Consider the following 24,131-nt stretch of genomic DNA (forward strand, 5'->3'; position numbering starts at 1 on the left):
CCCAATCCACATGGGATATCGCAAGTTTCTGCACTTTGTTGTTCAGGGGAAGTATCATGTGTCTGTACTCCTGCTCTCTATATGGTAGAGGCACAGAGCACCCCAGCCACGATTCTCTATTACGGTAGCTATGGACGAGCAATCCAGGCTTAAACTCTCAAGAGGTGATGCAGGCTAGTTCTTAAGTACAGTGCAGAGCCCAAGCACCCACAAAGGAATGTCCACACACTGTTAGGGAAAACACAGCCTTTATATAAATAAGCTTCACGTTATGTACACAATCACAATAACATACTTTGTGCTCCGACAATTCTAAAGTGGTAAATATATACAGTTCTATTTGGTACCACGATTACACTGATTCCATTAAAATGCATCAACTGTACTCCCTTCAAATAGCATACGAACCAACGCAGCAAAACGAGATCAACCATAGATTTAGGAGGAAAACAAGCTGGTTAGACCATTTGCATAATACTAGGCCCCTACCACTAGGCACAGCTCTGTATGAGTTCTTCAAAACAATGTGCATAATGCACAGGGCAATCAGCGGACAAGGAGCACAATTCCTACAAAAGAAAATAACATTCTCCAGCATGGGGTCTGGCATGGATTCACATGCTCAAGAATATTCCCCGTCGTCAGGCTGGGAATCCTCGGTAAAGAAAAATCAGTATCAGTTTCGTTTCTGATCTGTCTTTCGTAGTAGTAACCAATCACTGATCTCTGCGTCATACTGACCACAGCCAATGACTGCCATCTCCCTAAGCCCCGCCTCTGGCAGCCATCTTCAGATTTTTACCGCCCGTTCAAGTGTTGGGATCCTTGTGCTATTGCTCTCGAGCTTTAGTGCTTTTTTCGCGCTTTTTCTTAGGAACATTTTCTCTTTTTCGGTCAAAAGAGCCTCAAGCTCCACCGTTTCTTTTTCCGATCAACGGGGACCCGTGTCGGATTCCTCTACGCCCCTCAAGGGTGAAGATTTCGTCGAGCCACGCTTTTGGAGGACTCCAGAAGTTTCTCAGGCCCATCTCGATCATGGCCCAGGAGAAGGGAAGCTCGACGCCCGGAACGCTGTTCAGGGTCTGCCCTGGATGCCAGCTTCAGAATGTCTTTAAGAAGGACGAACACTCCCTTTGCCTCTACTGCCTGCATGAGGACAAGACACACGTGGAGAAGGACTGTGCGTTTTGCGGCAATATGTCGGAGCGGACCATGAAGGACCGCCATCTGCGTCTCGCCAACTGGCTGGAAGGGAAGAGCCCGTCAGGCGAGAAGAAGAAGAAGTCCGAGCGGTCTTCTAAGACCTTTGAGGGCGCCCTGGCGACGGGGGTCCAACAGAAGGCCAAGCACCGCGAGTCCGCTGGCACCGGGAGCGCCGAACGGTCAGGCTATACGGGCGCCAGGCAGGGCGCATCCTCCCCGGCGCCATCAACCACGAGCCAACGCTCTGGCTCAGGTAAGAGGAAGGCCGAGCACCCGGCGAAGCACCTGGAGAGACCCCGGTCGAGCTCGAAGGCCCCATCGGAGGGGGAGCGAGGCGGTGACCTTCCCCCCAAGGAGAAGGCGGTGAGCGCACCTAAGGTGGTGAAAGCCTTGATCCACCCGGCCAAGGCCTCTATCGAGACAGTCGCGGCGGCCCTGGCTCAGCCTGTTGAGGCTACACCAGTGGTGGCGACCTCGGGGCCCAGAGTCTCCCTGCCACCGCGGAGGGAGTCCTCTTTCATGCCCATCGACAGGACTCCCGTGAAACCTCTGACGGAGAAGAAAAAAGGGGGGCAGGAGGTCGTCGTGGATTCGGCCTCAACCTCTGAGGAGGAGCTGATTGAAGTCTTAAGCCACGGCGTTGGCGTGGAAGACCACCAGCCCGTCGGGAGGGACCCCGACGTAGGAGACGACTAGAACGTCGAGGGTGCCGACGGGGCTCCTGACCGCCCGTCAGACTCCCCTCAACCAGTGCCGCAAGACAACTCGGCGGCCATTTTGTTGGCTATACAGTCCTTATGCTCGGAGATAAGGACGAGATTGCCGTTACCACCAACGGAGGAACTTCTCCCGACGGGGGACCCGGAGCCAGGCCCTTCTGGGAGCCCTCCCCGTAAGAGAAGGAGGATTCATCCTCCACCTCCTTTTCAACCATCGCGCCCTGCTCAGCCCTCCTCCCCCTCCACGACCAGTGGGGATGATACAGGGACTGACACGGCCGCGACGGGCACAGACAACGAGGTTTACGACGAGGATCTCCCTTCGTCACCTCCTCCCCGGGCTTCCCCGCCCGACGAGATTGGATCGTTTCATGCCATGATCGCCAGGGCATCCGAGCTTTTCCAGCTCTGCCCGGAAGAGAAGAAGGAAGGTTTCCTTTATCAACGGGTCGAGACCAAGAGGAAGACGGTCCTCGCTGTACCTCTACTGGACGATATCTGGGATGAGGGTGTCGCCCTCCTCAAGAACCCATCCACAACGCCGGCGAGAAAGGATCGGTACGAGAAGAGGTACCGGGTCCCGGACGCGGCCCCCTTGTGCCTTCGGGCACAGCTGACCCCGGACTCGGTCTTCTCCGCGGCGGCCAGGAAGAAAGCGGGGGGGGGGGCCTCGGCCTCTACATCAACCTCCCCGCCGGACGGCGAGGGAAAGAAATTGGACACGATGGGACGCAGAGTCATCTCATCGGCAGCGACGACGATTAAGGCTGCCAACGCCTTGGCTATCGTAGCCCGCTACGACAGGGAGTTGTGGTACAAAATCGCCCCCCTGCTGGACTTCTTACCAGACAAGAGGGCGGAGGCTCTAGAGATCTTGCAGGAAGAAGTGGCGTCGGACCACGCCATTACGATAGCGACGGACATCGCTGACACTGGATTTCGCCAGTTGGGCAACGGCGTGTGCCTTAGACGGCGTGGATGGCTCAAGGCAACTGACTTCCGTCAGGACGTGCAGACCAGAGTCTTGGACATGCCATTCGACGGGAGCAACCTGTTTGGGAAAACAGTGGACGATTCCCTACAAGCCATCAAGACGGACACAGAGACGGCCCGGGCTCTTGGTGTTCTCCAGCAACGACGGCCGCCCTTTCGGAGCGGCGGAGGCAAGCAGGGTGCCATCAAAGGTTCCGGCGGCGGATTTTCCACCTATCGTCAAGCAGCCCGTTCGTCGTCACAGGAAGCCTACAGGGGACGAGGCAAGTCGGGCGGACCCCAATGTCGTCGTCGCCAAGGAGGACAAGGCGGCAAAGCCTCGTCGAAGCAGGACTGAACCGGCCGTGGGGTCGGGCCCCCACCGAAGCACCCCGGTGGGAGGCCAGCTGCCGAACTTCGTCAGCGTGTGGGAGTCCATCTCCACCGACTGTTGGGTGCTGGACGCCCTGGCCCAGGGTCACGTGCTCGAGTTTCTAAAGAAGTGCCCGCGCGTCCCCCCCGTGGCAAGGAAGGAACATCACGTCCCTCAACTTCTCTTGGAGGTAAAGGCGATTCTCAAGAAAGGCGCCATCGAGCTTGTCCCAAAGAGGCTTCGGGGCTCTGGAGTTTACTCAAGATACTTCCTCGTGAAGAAGAAGACGGGAGGATGGCGTCCCATCCTGGACCTACGACGACTGAACAAATTCATCAAGGCACAGAAGTTCCGGATGGTCACCCTCCAGCACGTCCTGGGTCAACTGGAGGAGGGCGATTTCCTGTCGTCGTTGGATTTGGAGGATGCCTACTTCCATACACCCATCCTAAAGGGACACTGAAAGTTTCTCAGATTCGTGCTCCAAGGGCGTCACTACCAGTTCAGAGCCCTTCCCTTCGGATTGAGGTCGGCACCCAGGGTGTTCACCAAGTGCCTCGCACCGGGGGCGGCGCGGCTGCGCCTGGAGGGGGATCCACGTCTACCCCTACCTGGACGACTGGCTCATCCGAGCAAAGACGAAGGAGCTCGCCGCGGAGCACACGGCGAGGACCGTCCAACTACTCACAGACCTGGGATTCTCCATGAACTACGCCAAGTCCCACCTGATGCCCGCTCAAGACGCACTGTTTCTGGGAGCGAAGCTCGACACAGTGGCGCTTCTGGCCTCTCCGTCGGAGGAAAGGATGAGGGCCATCTTGGGCAAGGTGCAGCGGATGCTGGTTGCGGACGCGGCCAGGGTGAGGTCCATCAAGTCCCTCCTCAGAATGATGTCTTCTTGCATTTATCTCATCCGCCTGTGCAGGCTTCGGATGCGCCCGTTACAGGAGTTCCTGGACGCTCGCTGGATCCAGACGACGGGCAGCTTCGAGGACAGGATCACACTCGACGAGAGCTTCCGACGAGCGATCCGGTGGTGGGGCACCCGCGCGCATCTGACGGCGGGCATGGACTTCCAGACCCCGGGCCACCAGAAGACAGTGACCACGGATGCCTCCCTGGAAGGGTGGGGAGCGCACACCGAAAATCTGCACGCGAGGGGCCTTTGGCTGCCGACGGAGAAGTCTCTCCATATCAACGTCCTGGAACTCCGTGCAGTGTTTTGGGCCCTCAGGTCCTTTCTTCCGTCCCTCAAGGGCAAGGTGGTGAGGATCTTCACCGACAACACCACCACCATGTTCTACATCAGGAAGCAGGGCGGTACCAGATCCCCAGTCCTGTCCAAGAAGGCGCAGGATCTGTGGCATTGGGTCGTCGCCCAAGGGATGTTTCTGGTGCCGTTTCATCTGGCAGGGATAAAAAACACCATCGCCGACTCGCTCAGCAGAGAGCTGCGCTCGTGCCACGAGTGGGAACTACGACAGGATCTAGTGGACCGCCTCTTCCGACGGTGGGGCACACCCCAGATCAATCTGTTTGCGACGGCGACGAACTCCAAGTGCCGGAGGTTCGCCAGCAGGTTTCCCCAGCAGAGGAGCATGGGCGATGCTTTCTGAATCTACTGATACCCAATGACGGGGCATGGGCATCCCAAAATGGAGGATGGGCAGGGAACCTGTCAATTCAGCACAGAGCTGCCACCAGCCCATACTCTGCTCTGTGGGCCACGCACATGTTCCCAAAAACATACACTAGGAGTACAGGGTCGTACTCCCACCCATGGGTGCCATAAGGGTATCCCAAGGGTATGTTCACCAAACGAAATCAAGGAAGAGCTGCACCACCAGGAGTCCCACCTGAACTGCTGCACGGAAAACAAGACAGAACATGCATGATAAAGTAATAACGGACAAGGATACGGAGGCCGCATCTCTCCAATGCATTTGCAGCACCACAGTCGGCGCCAAGGGTCTTCACCAAGTGCCTGGTGCTGCGCGTATCTGCGACTGCAAGGAATCCATGTCTACCCTTACTTGGATGAATGGGTCATACGGGCCATTTCAAAGGACATCCCCGTCGAACACACGTGAGGACCGTCCGCCTACTGACAGATCTGGGGTTCTCGGTGAACTAGGCAAAGTCCTGCGTGACTCCATCGCAGGAAGCGCGGTTTCTGGGATCCCACCTCAACACTCTGTCGTGCCTGGCGTCCCCGTCGGAAGAACGGATAGTGGCCATCTTGGGCAAGGTGCAACGGCTGTTAGCACTGAAGATCACCACGGTGAGGACCGTCAAATCTCTACTCGGCATGTCGTCGTGCATCTATCTCATTCGACTCTGCAGGCTACGGATGCGTCCACAACAGGAGTTCCTTGACGACCATTGGATACAAGTGTCGGGGAGCTTCCAGGACAAGATCGCACTCGATGAGGGCTTCTGTCGAGCGATAAGGTGGTGGGGACTTCGCTCTCATCTGCGGGGTGGTGCAGATTTCCAGACCCCGTCGTACCAGGAGACTGTAATGAAGGACGCCTCCCTGGAAGGATGGGGAGCTCACACAGGAAGTCTCCACGCCAGAGGCCTGTGGCTGCCAGAGGAGAAGTTGTTGTACATCAACAGGCTGGAGCTTTGAGCAGTGTTTTGGGCCCTCAAGTCCTTCTTTCCATCTCTCACGGGCAAGGTGGTGCAGGTCTTCGTGGACAATACCACCACAATGTTTTATATCAGAAAGCAGGGGGTCAACAGATCCCTATCACTCTCCAGAGAGGCGCAGGACCTGTGGCACTGGGCCGTCGCCCAGGGGATGTTCCTCATTCCATTTCATCTGGCGGGAGTAAAGAACACCGTTGCTGACTCAGCAGGGAGCTCCGCTCATGCCACAAGTGGGATCTTCGCAAGGGCCAAGTGGATCTCCTGTTCCGCAGATGGTGCAATCCACAGATCGATCTGTTTGCGACAGCGACGAACACCAAGTGCCGGAGCTTCGCCAGCAGGTGTCCCCAGCCGTGGAGCACGGGGGACGCATTTACATTCCCCTTGGATGGCCTGTTTCTGTATGCGTTCCCTCCATTGCCTCTTCTACTCATCAACCAGCTCAGACGGTCCTGGTGCAGGATGATGCTCGTCGCACCAGCGTGGCTGAGGCAGATCTAGTTACCCGGACCTTCTCAGTATGTCAGCGTCCCCTCCAGTCAAGCTTCCGGTGGTTGCAGTTTTTCTCGCCAGGGAAGGAGGTGCAATTCTGCACCACGACCCAGGATCGCTGAACCTGAAGGCCTGGCTCCTGCAACGTTAGGGTTCGGGGACTACGATCTCTCTGCGAACTGCAAGGTGGTGCTTGCCAAGGCCAGAGCAACGTCTACTCTAAAATGCTACGGACATAAATGGAAGAAGTTCGCCGTTTGGTGCCGTGCACAGAAGATCGACCCTCTCCGAGTCACGGCTCCGCAGGTACTACCGTATTTGCTGCTGTTGGCCAATGCAGGACTGGCCCATGACGCCATCAAAGTTCATCTGTCGGCTATCTCCTGCTACACCAGATCTCCGTGACGTTCGTCATTATGTTCACACTGTCTTGTTAAGGAGTTTTGTCAAAGTACTGTTCTGTTCGTTCATGCCGGTGAAGGATCCATCCCCGGCGTGGGAACTCAATGTGGGGCGGACTAGGCTCATGGGCCTTCCATTCGAACCTAGGCAGACAGTTCCACTGAAGTTCTTTTCGTGGAAGACAGCGTTCCTCGTGGCCATCACCTCTGCATGACGAGTGGGTGAGATTCAGGCCCTGTCCTGGAAGCTACCTTAATTGACTTTTCACAACACTAGGGTGGTGCTGAGGATGCACACCTCCTTCATGCCCATGGTGCCGGCGGACTTTCGTCTAAACTAAACCTTGGTGTTACCTGTGTTTTTTCCGACGCCTTTGTCGCCGGCTAAATGGACTTTGCACTCTTTGGATGTGGCTAGAGCTCTGAGGTTTTATGTGGCCCACACAAAGAGTCTCTGGAAAACCGCTCAGATTTTTGTGAACTTTGGTTCTCTGAACCATGGGAAGGCCCTGTCCAACGCTTTCTATTTCCAGGTGGCTCTCCAGGCTTTATCACCCACTGTCACCAGTTGGCCAACCGACCGCTGCCTGGCCACCCGAGAGCCCATTCCACCAGGGCGATCACTGCTACAACGGCATTCCTGTCTGGTGGGCCCCTGCTGGACATCTGCAGGGTTGCTACTTGGAGGTCAACGCACATCTTTCACGACAATCTACTGCCCCAACAGGGATTCCAGGGAGGAGTCCAGAGTCGTCCAAGCAGTGCTGCGCAACCTGTTCACTCGAAGGGGAGCCTGGTGAGAAGGTATGAGATGCTTATGTTTAGCCTTGCCACCTCCTGTGGATGTGCATGTGTGTACTGCTATGTATTCTTTATTTATAAGCATGTGAATCCATGCCAGACCCATGCTAGAGAACAACAGTTACAGGTAAGTAACTTGTTCCTTTTTTCCAGCATTACAAACTGTGTCGAAACGTTTCATGAACTTTTGGGCATACGGCCCCAGACAACTTGGGGAAGAACTTTTGATGCCTAGGCTAATTCTCTCTGGACCTATAGTGCATAAACTAATCTATTCTTTCCTTGGCATGGGCTCGATCTGTATTATGACCTACTCTAGTGACTGTATATATTTACTCTATTATTAGTGCTGTGTGATAATTCTACCTGTTAGTAATTTTTCATAGTCTTTGGCCATAAATAAATAAACTGTATTTTTATACATATTGTCTAAGTGTAATTTGTAGCTCCCATTATGTCTACTCAATGTGGAGCCCTTTACAAGCTCACCACCTCTTGAGACTTAGACTAGACTACTCATAACTGCTACCTAGAACTGGTTTGACTACAGCTCCGAGTTGTCCCTGTCACTATATAGGATGGCCTTTGATACATCTGCTCCCCACGCCAGAGTATAGTAAATCAGTCCTTACAAATGGTCACCCATAAGAGTAAAGGACTAGGTGAGAGGAGAAAGAGATTCCCTCTCACCTAGGAACAAGGAAAAATAATCACCAAGTCCAGCAAAAAGTTCTGGGGTTGGCACAGGTCAGGTAGATATATCTCATTTATGAAGATTTTACCTAACCAGTGTGCATAAATATATTTATCAAAGTTTTTCTTGGCTGTAAATTAAAGACCTCTAATGCCAATACACTTCTTGGGGTACACTATGTAGAACAAATATGAAAGAAGTAAATCTATAATCTGACGTACGATCACCCAAACATTGACACTTTAAATGATGTTTATTGCCAACTTAATGTATAGCCTAATAAATAGAATATTATGGGGGTTCAAAATCAGTGTATGCCTTGTAAATTTTGGTTGCCTTGAAAACCTCTTTGTTTTAATCTTTGTTATTATTCTTTTGTTAGCCATACAGGAAGGCAGCATAACCCGAGGGACTCCAGCCACCAAAGTTCCCCTGGAAGTTATCCCCTCTCTGCGAGGCTCCATAACTCAGGTATTTTATGTGTATTTTGTTAGTGGTTTGCAGGACACCTTTTGCTGAATCGCACTGCTTCACGGCGCCCACTGCTACTGCAGGATGCACTTTGAAAGCAATTTAGCTAAATGCAAGACTTCTGTTTCTGTAAAATCTAATGCAGTAGTTTTGCCATGCAAATCTGCTGTAAATTGACAAACAAAATACCTTTGGCAGTGATGCTGTGCTGTTGGGTAAGATTTTCGTATTAGTGATAAATCTTCCTGTCCTGTGTCAACCCCAGAACTTGTTGCGTGGACTTGATTCTTTTTCTCCAGCATGGGGTCTGGCATGGATTCACATGCTCATGAATATTCCCTGTCGTCAGGCTGGGAATCCTTGTTAAAGAAAAAATCAGTTTCACTTCTGAACTGTCTTTCTCCTAACAACCAATCACTGGTCCCTGGGTCATACTGCCCCAGCCAATGACTGCACTAACTAAGCCCCTCCTCTGGCAGCCATCTTCAGATTTTCACTGCAGGTTCGAGTGGTGGGAGTCCTCGTGATTAGCTGTCGGGCCTTTTACTGTGTTTTGCGCTTTTCTCAATTTCTTTGATCAATCGAGCCTCAAGCTCCTTCGAGCCATCATCCGACTAACTGGGACCCATTTTTTGGAACTTTCGACGCCCCTCAGGGGCCATTTATAATAGAGTTCCCTTCTTGGAGGATTCCGGAAGATTCTTTGAGACCTACTCTGCGTGGACATGGCTGAAGATAAAGTAGACTTGACGCCTCTGTTCAGAATCTGCCCTGGATGTGGACTACAGAACATTTTCCTGGACGATGGGCACTCCCTGTGCGTTTACTGCCTACATTCTGACCTAACACACGTGGAGGAGACCTGTGCGTTCTGCAAGGATATGGTGCCACGCACCATTAAGGACCATCGCAATCTGCTCTCTGAGTGACTCCAGACGAAGATCCCCCCGGGCAGCTAGCCTCACCCAGCAAGAGGAAATCTGAGCGTTCTTCTAAGACCTTTGAGGGCGCTCCGGCGACGGGGGCCCAACATAAGGCAAAGCACCACGAGCCCCTGGGCACCAGGAGCACCGTTGGGACATGCTTCTTGGCGGCCAGGTCGAGAACGGTATCTCTGCACCCTTGACCACGAGTCAATGCTCCGGGTCAGCGAAGAAGAGAAAGTTGGACCATCCGGGTAAACTTCTGGAAAAGTCGCTGCTGACTCCGACGGGGAAAGCGAAGGGGGAACGGGGCACGGGCCCTCCCCCCACAGTGAAAGCCTCCAGCACGCCCAAGGTCGTGAAGGCCCAGGTTCATCAGGCAAAGTCCTCCCTGGAAGGAGTGGTGGCATCCCTAGCAAAAGCTGTTAGGCAGAATCCTGTGCAGTTCCCTTAGGGAGCACTACAGAAGATTAAGACTACAGGTATGAGCAATAAATCCCCTTTGGTATCAGTCTGTACCACAAAGATTTAGTTGGTAGCTGTGGCTAAGCAGTCAGACTTATCTCAAGAGGGAGATGAGCAGTATTCAGGGTTTACACAATAGGACCATAATACTATGGTACAAGGAAACACTGACCAAAGCTTTGTATTAAATAATATATATATTTATTTTGCACACTTTTAACATTTAACACATTAATCACAGTTATTAAAGCAAGTTAAAATCAGTCAAGAAAAGTATACACAACTCCCTAGTTTAAATTGTAGACAAGTTTGAGCAAGAGTGAAAACTGAGCAAAACGGCACAGTGAAAACCAAACACAAATGGCACAAGTTATGCAGAAATATATTCTTAGACACCTTAGCAACACTTCCCATAAGTTTGTGAACAAGTTTAGGCAAGGCAGTACTTAATGTATAGTACTTAAATGAAAACCGAGCAAATTGGCACTTCACAAGTTTTAAAAGTGGGAAGAAGAAGGTGGTTATAAGAAGTGGGTGCACCAACACAGTTCTAGTTGAGAAGCAATCTAGAGAAGGCAGTTCTAACAAATTCAACCAGAGTCAATAGGCCTGTGCCAGAGACAGTGGTACAGGGCAAAGAGCCCAGGAGCAAAATGTTCTTGTAGCTGCAGTCAAGTCTTTGTTAAACGATTCGAAAAGGTGGATGCAAAAGGTGAATGACAATGTTAGAGGATAGGGGCGGCCAACCCAACAGGTAGGTAAAGGATTTAAAACACCTTTAGCACTACCACGCGGAAAGGGAGGCCTGGCGTAACAAATTACCTTGAAATGTAGAAGAGGCTCCTGTGGTGGCGGTTGTTCCTGGCAGTTTCTGCAGTTCGGGAGATCCAGCAGAGGAAGAGAGGCTCTGGTCGTGGAGGAGGTTTCGAGTTACTGCACTGCCCAGGGATGAAACCAGCCGCGGTGCTGCCCAACGAATAAAAGGTACGCTCCTTTAAATCGCGGTCCGGGTGGAAGGGTGCCTGGCTACCCGGTCTCCAAATACAGGGTACTGGCGATTCGACCAAGGAAGGTCCAGGAAGGCGATTGGTAAATTGGTTGGCCCCACCAACTCAAGGGAAGAAGGCTCTTGCAGATGAAGATCTTCTCTCGTCGTGTGGAGAAATGTGGTGAGACGCTGCAGCAGGGCTTCACCGGTGGTTCAGTTGTTGCAGATGTCTTTGGCTTCTCTCCTCTTCGGCTTCTTAGTTCCAGTGGCGACGTCTTGCCCTTCCAGTCCTCAGGACCCTGCTTTTATGCAAAAAGATCTCCATTCATACAGCCAAGCTGTCACTCACACCGTGGAGTGGTCATCCTGGCGGGAGACCCTCCAGCCTATCAGGGCAGAGTGCGACATGGGTTGCTGTGGCAACCCTGTCCAGGCGTCCTACTCCTCCTCCCACACAATGGATCCACCCTAGACTCAGTGGCGCCGAAAGGCGGGCTTCTTGGCAGAAGCCTGCCAAAAGGATGAACAAAGGATCCCCAACCTGGGTTAGGAGTTTAGAGAAAGACACGAGAAAGAATTTATATAATAGTTCTGGCAAATAAAACCTACCGGAGTAAAGTTAATATAAAAATAAACTGGCGGTATGTTAGAGGCTGTCAGTAAATGTGATAGCCTCGAACAATGGGAAAATCCCATATGGAAATATTTGCGGTCGAATATTTTTGGTAGTAACCACTGCCACTAGCCAGAAACTTTTGAGAGGGGAACTGTACGGTATCCTCTCGAAAATGAACATAAGGGAAAAACTATTAACACTTGCCAGTACCTCCATAGTAAGATGGGTTGTACTGGTTTTGTTCATAAAAATTGACTAGTGAAGTCAATGGGGACTTTACATGCCCTGGGAGACAGTAGTCAGTCCCAGGGTATGGAGTCTCTGTTTGGGGGTCGCTACGACACCCCTGTGTCACTGCACAGAGGGTGCTGTGTAACACGTGGAAAAAGATGGTTCCTATAGGGGTGAGATAAACCCCATATACATTAAACCCAAAAAATAGCCTAGAACACATATAGCAAATATGCCTAAGAGTGGGAAAAAGAGTAACACTCTTAGCAGGAGAAGAAAACAAACCCTTCAGATCCAGCAAAGCTGCTGGCGGACTCTATAGGTAAGGGAAATTAGACATAGAACGAGAATTCTCCCTAACAAAGTGCTCGGATGCGGACTTGCAGGAAGCGGCCCATGAGATGAGTTTCCCTGCCTGCTCGGAGGGAATCATTTTTTCTACCCATTGAGAAGACACCGGTGAAGACGATGCTGATCTCACCTAGACCATCCCCGATGGTCGAGCAGAAGGGGGGGGGGGACAGTCCTGCAGGGCTTGGACATCTCCAAGGAGAAGCTTTCTGGTCTGAAGGCTGTGTTAGGGAGAATTCTCATTTATGGCTATTTTCCCTTCACTAGTGAATCCCTCAGCAGCTTTGCTGGATTTATGGGGTTTATTTTTTCCACCTGGTAAGAGTGTGAACCTTTTTCCCACTCTTACATTTGTTCTGCCATGTGTATTTCTACTGTTTGTGTGATCTTGGGCTCTGGGGCCACACCGCTCCATGAGCCCAACGTTTTGTGTGTGTTACACAGCACCTTCAGTGCAGTGACACAGGGGTGTCTCTAAGCCTTCCCCCTGACTCCATTGTTCTGGGGATAACTACTGTCCCCCAGAAACTGGTAAAGTTGCCATTTACTTTCTGTAGTCATTTAAACTGCAGACCAAATACACCCCGTTTTACATGGAGTGTTGGAAAGGGTTAATTCCTACTCCTTTTTGTCTGTGCCTCTTGGAGCTTTGTTTCGCTCCCTTAACACTAAGACTTGGCTGGTGGCAGTGGTACCTACCCTATCTTTTCTACCACGATTATAGTATATAAATGCGGTACTGTTTTAGGCTATTGTATTAGCCTCGAACTTAAACCCGCTTGACCAAAAACTTTTCATTTTGGCTCTGGTCGTGTTTTATCGCCATTTCTTTTTGTTAAAGTCCTTCTTGTGTTTTACTTTGCGCGGCAAACTGGGTTTGCCTTCTTTGTTTGCCGACCTTTGGCGTCCAGAAGTCCTCCTTTGGGGTCTGGGTGTCTAGGTGGGCTGAATGTGAGGGAGGGGTTTAGTCACCCCTTGCACAGGGTCTCCTTGGAGACCAAAGTCGCACTTTGTGGCGATTGGCTGAGGTGGTTGTCCGGGCCGGACAACCCCCCTGCTGAGTGATTGACAGCCAGGCTGTGTGAGTGGGGGATTTTGGCATAAAAGGCAGTACTCTTGGGCTGGAAGTCAGAGTCGCCACGGGAACTGCAAAGAACCCAAGAGAAGTGGAGAAGAAGACGGCTGCTGCAACCCCTAATTCCCGGTGAAGCCCTGCTGCAGTCCTGAGCTATCTACCCTTCAACGATAGAGAAGATACAATCTGGAGCCTGGTGGGATCAACCAGCTCACCTACCACAGTAGAGGAACCTCTTCTTGGTCGAAATCGCTGCCCACAGTTGTAGTGGTCCAGATAGCCATCTGAAGAGCCTCTCCTGTTTTACAGGAGCGCACCTTTTATTCACCGTTGCTTCGCTGGCCTGGGTAGTGCAGATCGCTCCAGATGTCCTTCTTGTCCCCAAGACTGAAGCTCCAGGAACCGCGAGTCTGCAGAAACTACCAGGGACAACTGCTGTAGCACAAGTTTTTCTTCAAACGAATAAGGTACTGTGTCCAGCTTCGAGGAATTGGGGTGAACCCTTTCTACTCACCCAAGGCTTGTCCTTGTCTTCCTTCCGTCTTATAACCTTTGCTTCCCTTTTGACAATATCCAAGTACTCCTGGCAATCTCGAATCGTGAACTGTTCTAACCTTGTGATCCTTGACAACAGGGCCCTGTCCCACTTGACTCTGGCGCAGGCCTATTGACTTTTATCTAAGTTTTAGAAAAAGTGTCCTCTGATTCTAGCTGCCTTGACAAAAGTATTGCCTATGATTTTTATCCCCTTTTCTCTTGTGTTAATTCATGTGGTAAGTGTGTTTCACTGCGGTGACATTTCTTCTCGCGGGTACGCCTTTCTTTTGTAAGACCGAACTGTCATTACTGTTAAAAAGTGATTGCGTAGTAATCCATGGTAACGTCTTTGTTTCACATCACCAGTCTGTCAAATCCTAATGTACTTACCTTGAATTGATCTGCACAAGGGAAATTGGTTGTGTGTAGTATGTTTGAAGTGTGGTTTTAATTTGGTAGAAGTGAAGTGTTTTGTGAACAGATGGTTTAAAATTAAATGTACTTTTACTTTTTAACCAGAAACCTTGAGTCAGTGTTTGCTTGAGTCACAGTAATTGTAGTCCTTTGTGTAATCTCTACTACTGCTCATTTGCTCTTGAGATAAGTCTCGCTGCTCAGCCATTGCTACCACTTTTTCTGTGTAGTACAGGCTTGTACCAAAGGTGAAATTGTACTACCACTTGTACTCTTAATTGTGTGTAGTGGTCCCTAAGGGCACTGCACAGGATTCTGCCTAACAGGCTGTACTGGACAAAAAGTTTGTCGAGGCCAGGTTCTATGGGAACTTACCCCGGCGAGGATACCAATGAGGAGCAACAGGACGGTGAGGAACCAGAGGACATCACGCCACTGCCATCGCTCCCGTTGCAGCCACCACAGCAACCTCCACTACCGCCAGCTGACGTGTCGGCGGACATCCTACATGCATTGCACACCTTGTGTTCAGAGATCCGGACAAGGATGCCCCTGTCGCTGGCGGGAGATCCCTAGGCGGTTGGGGAAACCCCCATCAAGAGAAGGAGAGTCCAACCTCCACCCCCTTGCCATCCTTCGCCACCATCCCCTCCTCCGAGGGACGATGCAGAACCGGATACGGTGACGACGGGTACGGACGACGGAGGGGACCTCCCGCCACCAGTGCCCAAGGCCTCGCCACCCGAGGAGATTGGCTCCTTGCACGCCATGATCACTAAGCCTCTGAGATGTTTCAACTAGCCCCCAAGGAGAACTAAGGCTCCCTGTACTAGCGCTGGGAGGCCAAGAGGAAGACTGTACTTTCTATCCATATATTGGATGACATTTGGGAGGAGGGGATGTTCCTCATGAAGAACCCGTCCTCTGCACCGGCGAAGAGGGACCGGTACGAGAAGAAATACAGGGTGCCGGACTCTGCACCCAAGTGTCTCAGATCCCAACCATCCCCGGACTCAGTGGTCTCAGAGGCGGCAAGGAAGTCGTCCTCCGGATCTTCGGCGTCTACGTCCTCTTCCCTTGTGGTGCATTTACCTCGTGTGCCTGTGCAGGCTGCAAATGCGATCACTGCAGGAGTTCCTCGATGCCTGTTGGATCCAGATATCGGGAAGCTTCGAGGACGAGATCACCCTCAACAAGAGTTTCCGTCAAGCAATTCGGTGGTGGGTTGTCTGCGCGCATCTGTCGGTGGGCACGGATTTCCAGCCCCCCCCTCACCAGGAGACGGTTACGACGGACGCATCCCTGGAGGGATGGTGTGCACACACCGGTCGTCTCCACGCAAGAGGCCTGTGGCTACCGGAGGAGAAGTCATTGCACATCAACGTTCTGGAGCTATGGGCAGGGTTTCAGGCCCTCAAGTCTTTCCCTCCATCCCTCAAGGGCAGGGTGGTGCAGATTCTCACAGACAACACCACCACAATGTTTTACATCCGGAAGCAGGGGGGCACCAGATACTCAGCGCTCTCCAAAGAGGTGCAGGACCTATGGCGATGGGCCATCGCACAGGAGATGTTGCTCATCCCATTTCCTCTGGCAGGAGTGAAGAACACCGTGGCCGACTCTCTCAGCAAGGAACTGCGCTTGTGCCACGAGTGGGAGCTTCGCCGTGACCAAGTGAATATTCTATTCCGACGATGGGGCAATCCCCAGATCGATCTGTATGCGACGGCGACAAACACCAAGTGCCGGAGGTTCGTTAGCAGGATTCCCCAGGCAGGGAGCATGGGGGATGCATTCTCCTTCCCCTTTGACATCCTTTTCCTCTGTGTTTCCCCCGTTGCTGTTGCTTCTGCGACTCATCAATGAACTCAAGACGGTCCCGGTCCAGGATGATCCTTGTCGCACCGGCGTGGCCGAGGCAGATATGGTACCCGGACCTTCTGGACATGTCAGCGCCCCCCCACCCCCCAGTCAAGCGTCCGGCGGGCGCAGATCTTCTCGCCAGGGAAGGAGGCGCAATTCTGCACCACGACCCACGGTCGCTGAACTTGCAGGCCTGGCGCTAGAGTTTGGTGGATACAATCTCTCGGCGGACTGCAAGTAAGTGCTTTCCAAGGCCAGGGCTTCGTCTACTTTGAAATGGTACTGACATATTTGGAAGAGGTTTGCTGACCCTCTACGGATTACGGCCCTGCAGGTGCTGCCGTATTTACTGTCGCTGGACAAGGCAGGGTTGGCCCTTGCTTCATCAAGGTTCATCTGGCGGCTATCTCCCGCTACGCCAGAACTCTGGGGCGGTGTTCGTTATGGTCACACCGCCTGGTCAAGGAATTCATAAAAGGACGCTTCGATTGGATTGTGTCCTTCCACGCATTCCTCATTTTAGATATATCCTTACCTTTAGGTTTCGCCTCGGAACATTTTTCCACTCTCCAGCAGAGCGCGCTCCACTCGGAGCGGCGACGTCGATGTCCCTCGGCAACCTCCGTCGAGTGACGACGTCATCCGTAATATAATTGCCTCGAGCGTGCCCATTGGCTTCAGTTCCGTTTTTCCGTTAGCTTCGCTTCGGATCGAAATAAAACAGCGCTTAGTCACGGCGAATTATGTCCTCTTCTTCGAACCCGTCTACTCTGAAAACGGGGTTTAAGAAATGTCTAAGGTGTGGAAGAAAAATGTTGCTGATCGACCCTCACCATAACTGTCTTTGGTGCCTCGGGTTCGAACATCGGATCGACGACTGCGGTTCGTGCCAATCCATGACCCATAAGGCCTTGAAAGAAAGACTAGGTAAACTGGCCGTGGGGGAGGAATCCTCGAAGTTTTCTTCGAGAGGGAAGAAAGACTCGGCTGAGTCTTCGGCAAAACGCCATAAAAAATCCAGATCGAGGAGTAGATCAAGGAAGTCCTCTTCTTCGTCCAAAAAGGCGAAGAAGAGACAACACCGATCTCCCTCTTCTTCTTTTTCCACGGCTTCTTGTCCAACTAAATATGACTCCCCTAAAAAGAGAGTCGATAACATATTTTGAGAACGCGGCCCAGACCCCCTCAAAAATGTCTGTTGAAGATCATGCCTCTATTCACAAAAGAAGTGACAGAGGAAGGTCTAAAACTAGAAAATCTGACAAATTGTCAAGGGTGTCTTCTAGGGACTCTTCCCAGACACCTAAAAGGCAGGCCTTAAGAAAAAGACTCTAGACGTTGATACGTCTTTAAAGACCATGACAAAAACATCTTCGAAGGCTGTCAAGTATAAAGGTCGACGGCCCAGCAGAAAAAAGTCACGTTGAGTGCTTTATCGACGACCTGGAAGACTTCTTCGACAGCGTCTGGTGTTTCGAAGGCTCCTTCGACAACGTCGACTGCCTCGAAGATTCCTTCGACAGCATTCGTAGTGCCTTCAAAAACATTGAATAATACCTCGATAACATCGAAGGTAACGGCCACGACTTCAACGCCATCGACGCTTCTGTCGACGTCGACACCAATTACAGGGTTGAAACCTATTACTCAGAAAGTATTTCACCCAGAAAGCAGACATGATTTTTTCCAAACTATGTCAGCTGTATATGGAGAAATGTCCTCAGAAAATGTGGAGGATGAAAAGATGATGAACATGAAGTTTCATCAGCAGGAGTAAAATATGGTACAAGAGAAGTTCCTGAGGAATTAATCAATCCTCAATCAAAAATGCAAGACTTGTATGAATGTTTACAGTCTGCAAGTGGACTAGATATGTCCCCTGAATACGAATTTGAAAGACCATATCCAGCAGAACATGCTGATTTGGGTTATATATCGGAATGATGATATGACAGATATTTTGTCAGGAGGTCCTCAACCAGATCCCATACTTCCCTTTCATATTGCCCTGCATAGGAGAGTAAATGCTGCTTGGGAAAGACCGGAATCTATTCCAGCAGTGAATAAAAAAGATGTGGCAAAATACAGACCTTGTAACTCTGATCCAGAGTATTTGAGTAAGCATCCTTCTCCTGAGAGTCTGGTAGTGCAGGCAGCCACATCAACAAAAAATGCTGCATACCCTACAATTCCCCCTGATAGGGATGACGAGAAGATAGATACATGGTTGAAAAAGGTCTTTACATCAGGGAGCATGGCTCCAAAGTCCACCAATGTATCTTGTATGCTGGCTAGATTCAATTATACTCCTGTGGGACTGCATGTCAGCGGCAGCTCAACACATCCCGGAAGGAGAGGAACATGGGGTTTCCTATCCATAATTAAGGATGGTAGGGAGGCTTCAGGAGAATGCCTTCAGGCAGGTTTGGACACTGCTGACAGTATTAGCAGGTCCCTGGCGTCTAGCACAGTGCTACACAGATTTGCGTGGCTAAGGAAGTCAGGTTTCGCACCAGATGTTCAATCTAGACTTCTTAATATGCCATTTGACGGCTCGAGGTTGTTTGGCAGCAAGGCGGATGAAAGTTTGGAGAAGTTGCAGACCTCCAAGGCAGCAGCAAAGTCACTCAGTGCCGCTATAAGACAACCTCAGCAACGCCCCTTCACAGGCTCATCTTCCTGGAGGGGTCGTCCTTTTCGTTATTATTCCTCAGTTGGAAAAGGAAGGGGACAGGCCAGTCAAAGAGGGCAAAGGAAATTTCCTCGGGGACGAGGAAGATGTGCTAGATCCGCCTCCGGCAGCGGCATCTGTTCCTTCACTCTGAGGTTTTGACTAACAAGACCACAGTGGGAGGCAGGATCTCACAGCATCTGAAAGAATGGTGAGGCATTACTTCAGATGCTTAGGCACTGGAAACAGTATCCCAAGGTTACTGCCTTCACTTTCTAAAGAAACCTCAGAATCACCCACCAGAATACAACCCTACCAAAAACCCAGATCCGTTCCTGTTGCAGGAAGTTTTGACCCTGTTACAGAAAGGTGTAATAGAACACGTACCTGTAGCGGAAAGGAACAAGGGTTGGTATTCTCCATACTTCCTCATTCCAAAGAAGGACAGAGGACCCATCTTGGACTTGAGAAACTTGAACAAGTTCCTCAGGAAGGACAAGTTCAGGATGGTCACTCTTTCTCAGATCCTTCAGGCTCTCCAACTTAGAGAATGGTTGGTATCATTGGACCTTCAGGATGCTTACTTTCATATGCCAATCCATCTCAAGCACAGAAAGTACCTGAGGTTCGCGATTGGCAACTCTCACTATCAGTTTTGAGTTCTGCCATTCAGGTTGACCTCCGCCCCAAGAGTTTTCACCAAGTTCATGGCGGTAGTGGCAGCGAGTCTCATAAGAGGGGGGGATTCACGTCTACCCCTATTTGGACGATTGGATGATCGGGGCACGTTCTCCAGAACAAGCCCAGGATCATCTATCCAAGACTCGCCACTTCCTTCACAAACTAGGGTTTTCTCTGAATTTAAAAAGTCAAACATGATAACATCACAGAAGCTCCAGTTTACAGGAGCAGTCTTGGATACTCGTTCGGGCAAAGCCTCGCCTCCCGAAGAGAGAGCTCACCACATTCTTCAGATGGTGATAAAATTCCAGAATGCCCAGTATCTACCGGCCTTCGATTTTCTCAGGTTGCTTGACCTCATGGCATCCTGCATTTTTCTGGTTCCAGAAGCCAGATTGAGGATGAGATCCCTTCAATAGGACCTCAGGACTCAATGGTCCCAATTTTCAGCGGAAATGACGGATCTTTTACAAGTTCCAACCAGGGTAGCACAGGATTTACAATGGTGGGCTTGCAAGAAACATATCCTCAAGGGAGAATCTTTTTGGCAACCATGGCCGGAGATAACAGTAGTAACGGACGCCTCACTCATGGGGTGGGGAGCTCACACCAATGAGTTGACAATCAGCGGTCGTTGGTCTCCATCGGAGTCCAAACTACACATCAACCTGTTGGAGCTGAGGGCAATCGGACTAACCCTGAAGGCCTTCCTGCCCTCTGTGCGGGGAAAGAATGTCCTGATAATGACGGACAACACAGTGGCCATGTACTACTTCAACAAGCGAGGAAGAGTAGGGTCACTGCCACTGTGCAGAGAGGCAATGCAGCTCTGGTTCTGGGCAATACAAGAAGGTATCTCTCTGTCATTCACCTAGCAGGAGAGCAAAACACAGCAGCAGATGCTCTGAGCAGGCAGAGCTCAGTCTCCCACGAGTGGGAACTAGCTCAGGAAGTCCTTCAAGAGATCTTCATCCTTTGTGGAACCCCTCAGTGGATCTGTTTGCGACCATTGTCAACAGGAAGTGCGAACTGTACTGCTCAAGGGAATTTCCCCCGAGAGGAGCTCTAGGAGACGCATTCGTAGTGGAATGGGAGTTTCCTCTTCTATATGCGTTCCCTCCAGTCCCTGTGATCCCTCAGGTAATCAGGAGGTTGAGAAAGTTCAGGAAAACCATGATCCCAATTGCCCCGGATTGGGCCAGGAGAACGTGGTACCCGGACCTTCTCGACATGTCCATCTGCCCTCCAATACGTCTTCCAAAAAGAGAGGATCTTCTCTCGCAAGAGGGAGGTCACGTTCTCCATCCAGAGGTCAACACACTCAACCTTCACGCATGGCTTCTGAGAGGTTGCGATACAAGGATTGGGACCTTCCGGATGATGATATGGAGATTTTGCTTTCGGCCAGAAGGCCAGCAACAAAATCCTTGTACCGGTGTTGTTGGAACAAGTTCAGTAACTGGTGCAGGAATAAGAATGTGGAAACCTTTTGAATGTGATATTCCAATGGTATTATCTTTCCTGTTACATTTAGCTAATCTGGGCCTCCAGGTTAAGACAATAAAAGGATACAAAGCAGCGCCATCTATCTTCAAGCGCTCTTCAGAAGAAAAATCTTATTTTAAGATACCTTAAGAAATTGTATTATTAAAAGGTTTAAACAATGTTTTTCCACCAATACCTTTTCAAGTTCCTGTGTGGGATTTAAATTTGGTACTTACATTTCTGACATGTGCACCATTTGAGCCTTTACATTCTTGTCCGTTAAGGCTTCTTACGTTAAAAACTATACTTCTAATTTCATTGACATCAGCCCGCAGAGTAAGTGAGTTGCAGGCAAAGACAAGCTTTTTATTATTTAGCTGATACACTAACTGTTTTGACTTTTTTTATAAAGGTAATCAATGCAGTACAAAGTTGTGCAAAGGAACAGCAATATGCTTTTTTCAGAACAAAAATAAATACACTTTAGCATGTAGGAACCAGGTAATAAGGTGGTTAAAGCAACATGAGCACAAATTGAATGGACGCACATGCAAAAAGGAACAACTCATACGGTAATCAGAATCTTGTGAGAACAAATTGAATTAACACAGAGTAGTCACTGATTTAGTGAATTGGAGAATTAGATCAAGGGTCTCCTGAGCCCGGCTAGAATATGACCTCGTATTTGGTCTACGTCAAAATATGATGATAGAAATGTAAGTGCAGACTTAGTTGTCAGCCCAGGGAGGTGTGGGCATTGATGCTGCAGACGTTTCGGCTACTGAGATGAGAGCCTTCTTCTAGGGCCATGAGATTCAGGTCACTCTGTGTGAGGGAAAAGCAAAAGGAAGGAACAACTAGGATGTTTAAAAAAAGTACCAAGATGCTGGCAAGGGTAAAGGATAAGTATTAATGCTATCTTCAATTTGTGCTCATGTTGCTTTAACCACCTTATTACCTGGTTCCTACATGTTGAAGTGTATTTATTTTTGTTCTGAAAGAAGATGTTGGCGATTCTCGAATCGCAGGGCACCGGTCCGTCCGCGCCTCCGAGTGGGGTCGGTCGAGAGACACCGCTCGCACGCTTTCGGGCTCGGGTGGTCGGCACGGTTTGCGGGAGAGATCCCGCTCGGACAAGGGTAACCGTTCTCGCCATGCCCGTTGCAGGTCCCGGTCCTCGGCGCGCTCGAGAACCGCGTAATCCTGTTTAGTCTTCGAGGAAGACGTCGACGCCTGTGGCATCGAGCACGTTGACGACCTCTCTCGAGGCTCCGCCTCCGAGGGGGTCGTCGACGCTGTCGGCACCTAGGTCGTCGAAGGACACGCTCGGAGCTCTGGCTTCGGGGCCTGTGTAAACGCCGCCGATGGTGGCGGCGCTGCGGCTGACGTCGACGCCGATCTGCTCGATGCCGATTCTCTCGCCGCCGACTCGTTCAGCGCCCTCGACGCCTTTGAAGGCGGTGGTGTCGGAGGGGCCCCTGTGGAACTGTGTTGCATTAGCGGCTGAACATATTCCCGAAGGGGACGAATGGGATGGTTTCCTTGCTATGGTTCAGGATGGCAAGGATGCCATGTGTGAGGCCGTTCTGTCGGGTTTGGACATGGCAGATTGTGTCAGCCGGTCCATGACGGCGAGCACCGTAATACGCAGGTTTGCGTGGTTGCCGAAGTCGGGGTTCGCTCCTGATGTGCAGTCCCGGCTCCTCAACATGCCCTTTGACGGTGAACATCTTTTTGGCAGCAAGGCTGACGAGAGCCTTGAGAGGTTGCAGACCTCCAAAGCTGCAGCAAAGTCGTTGGGCGCTGCAGTTCGACAACCTCCGCCTTTGCGTCCTAGGGGACAACAATGGAGGGGAGCTTCCTTTCGCTATTACTCGTCCTTCAGTAAAGCGAGAGGAGCTGTCAGTCAAAGAGGCCACCGTATGAGTGCCAGAGGTGGAAAACAAGGTACTCGAGGTGCCAAGGCCACTCGGGCAGTTGCCTCTTTGCCCTCAGACAACGCCGCAGCCGCTACCACTCAGTCATGAGGCCAGGTCCCATGGTTCGCCGGTTGGGGGAAGGCTGGCGCAGCATCTTGTAGAGTGGCGTGCCATTACTTCAGATGTGCGGGTTCTGGAGATCATAACCCACGGCTACTGTCTTCCCTTTCGGCAGAGGCCTCACGTCAATCCACCTGGGTACCTCTCTTTGAAGAGTGCGGATCCGCTCCTTGCGCAGGAAATTCAAGCCCTGCTGGAGAAAGGCCCCATAGAACTGGTGCCTGTAGCGGAGAGGAACAAGGGATGGTATTCCCCTTCTTTTTTGATTTCGAAGAAATACTTCGGATTGAGACCTATCATGGACTTGCGCGGTTTGAACAAACTCCTCCGGAAGGACAAGTTCAAGATGGTTACTATCTCTCAAGTCCTCCAGGCCCTTCAACTTCAGGACTGCTTGGTGTCTCTCGACCTCAAGGACGCTTACTTCCATGTGCCGATCCATCCCAAGCACAAGAAGAACCTGAGGTTCGCGGTTGGCGACTCGCACTTTCAGTTTCGGGTCCTGCCGTTTGTATTGACCTCCGTCCCGAGGGTTTTCACCAAGCTCATGGTGGTGGTGGCAGCGCATCTCAGGAAAGGGGGCATTCACATCTAGCCCTACCTGGACGATTGGTTGATCAGGGGGTGCTCTCCCGAGCAAGTCCTGGATCATCTGTCCGTCACCTGCCACTCCCTTCACAAGCTGGGCTTCTCCCTCAATTTAAAGAAGTCCCATTTGATGCCAACACAGCGGCTCCAGTACATCGGAGCAGTGCTCGACACATCCCTGGGGCTGTGCTTTTCCTCCCCAGGTGAGGGCTCTTCACATTCAGCAGAAGGTGCACAAGTTTCAACTTGCCAAGACGCTCCCGGCGTTCGAGTTCTTGAGGTTGCTCGGCCTCATGGCATCCTGCATTCTTCTGGTGCCAGAGGCTCGTCTGTGGGTGAGATCTTTGCAGTGGGCACTCAAGATGCAGTGGTCACACTCTTCCGGCAGGATGTCGGACCCTGTTCAGGTGCCGCCCTCGGTCGCCC

General features: G+C 51.2%; 1 protein-coding gene across 7 annotated transcripts in view; it reads left to right on the forward strand.

The window, feature by feature from the left end:
• The window catches only part of NCOR1 (nuclear receptor corepressor 1), a 2,268,409-nt gene that overhangs the window by 1,265,112 nt on the left and 979,166 nt on the right, over nucleotides 1–24,131 (forward strand). For all 7 annotated transcript variants that reach the window (XM_069615218.1, XM_069615220.1, XM_069615222.1 and 4 more), the window contains one exon: nucleotides 8,690–8,778. In XM_069615218.1, the coding sequence (XP_069471319.1) occupies nucleotides 8,690–8,778 (89 nt within the window). The remainder of the gene's footprint in view (nucleotides 1–8,689; nucleotides 8,779–24,131) is intronic.

Source organism: Ambystoma mexicanum, chromosome 9 (genome assembly GCF_040938575.1).
Source record: "Ambystoma mexicanum isolate Mex_15411 chromosome 9, UKY_AmexF1_1, whole genome shotgun sequence".
NCBI classification, from domain to species: Eukaryota; Metazoa; Chordata; class Amphibia; order Caudata; family Ambystomatidae; genus Ambystoma; species Ambystoma mexicanum.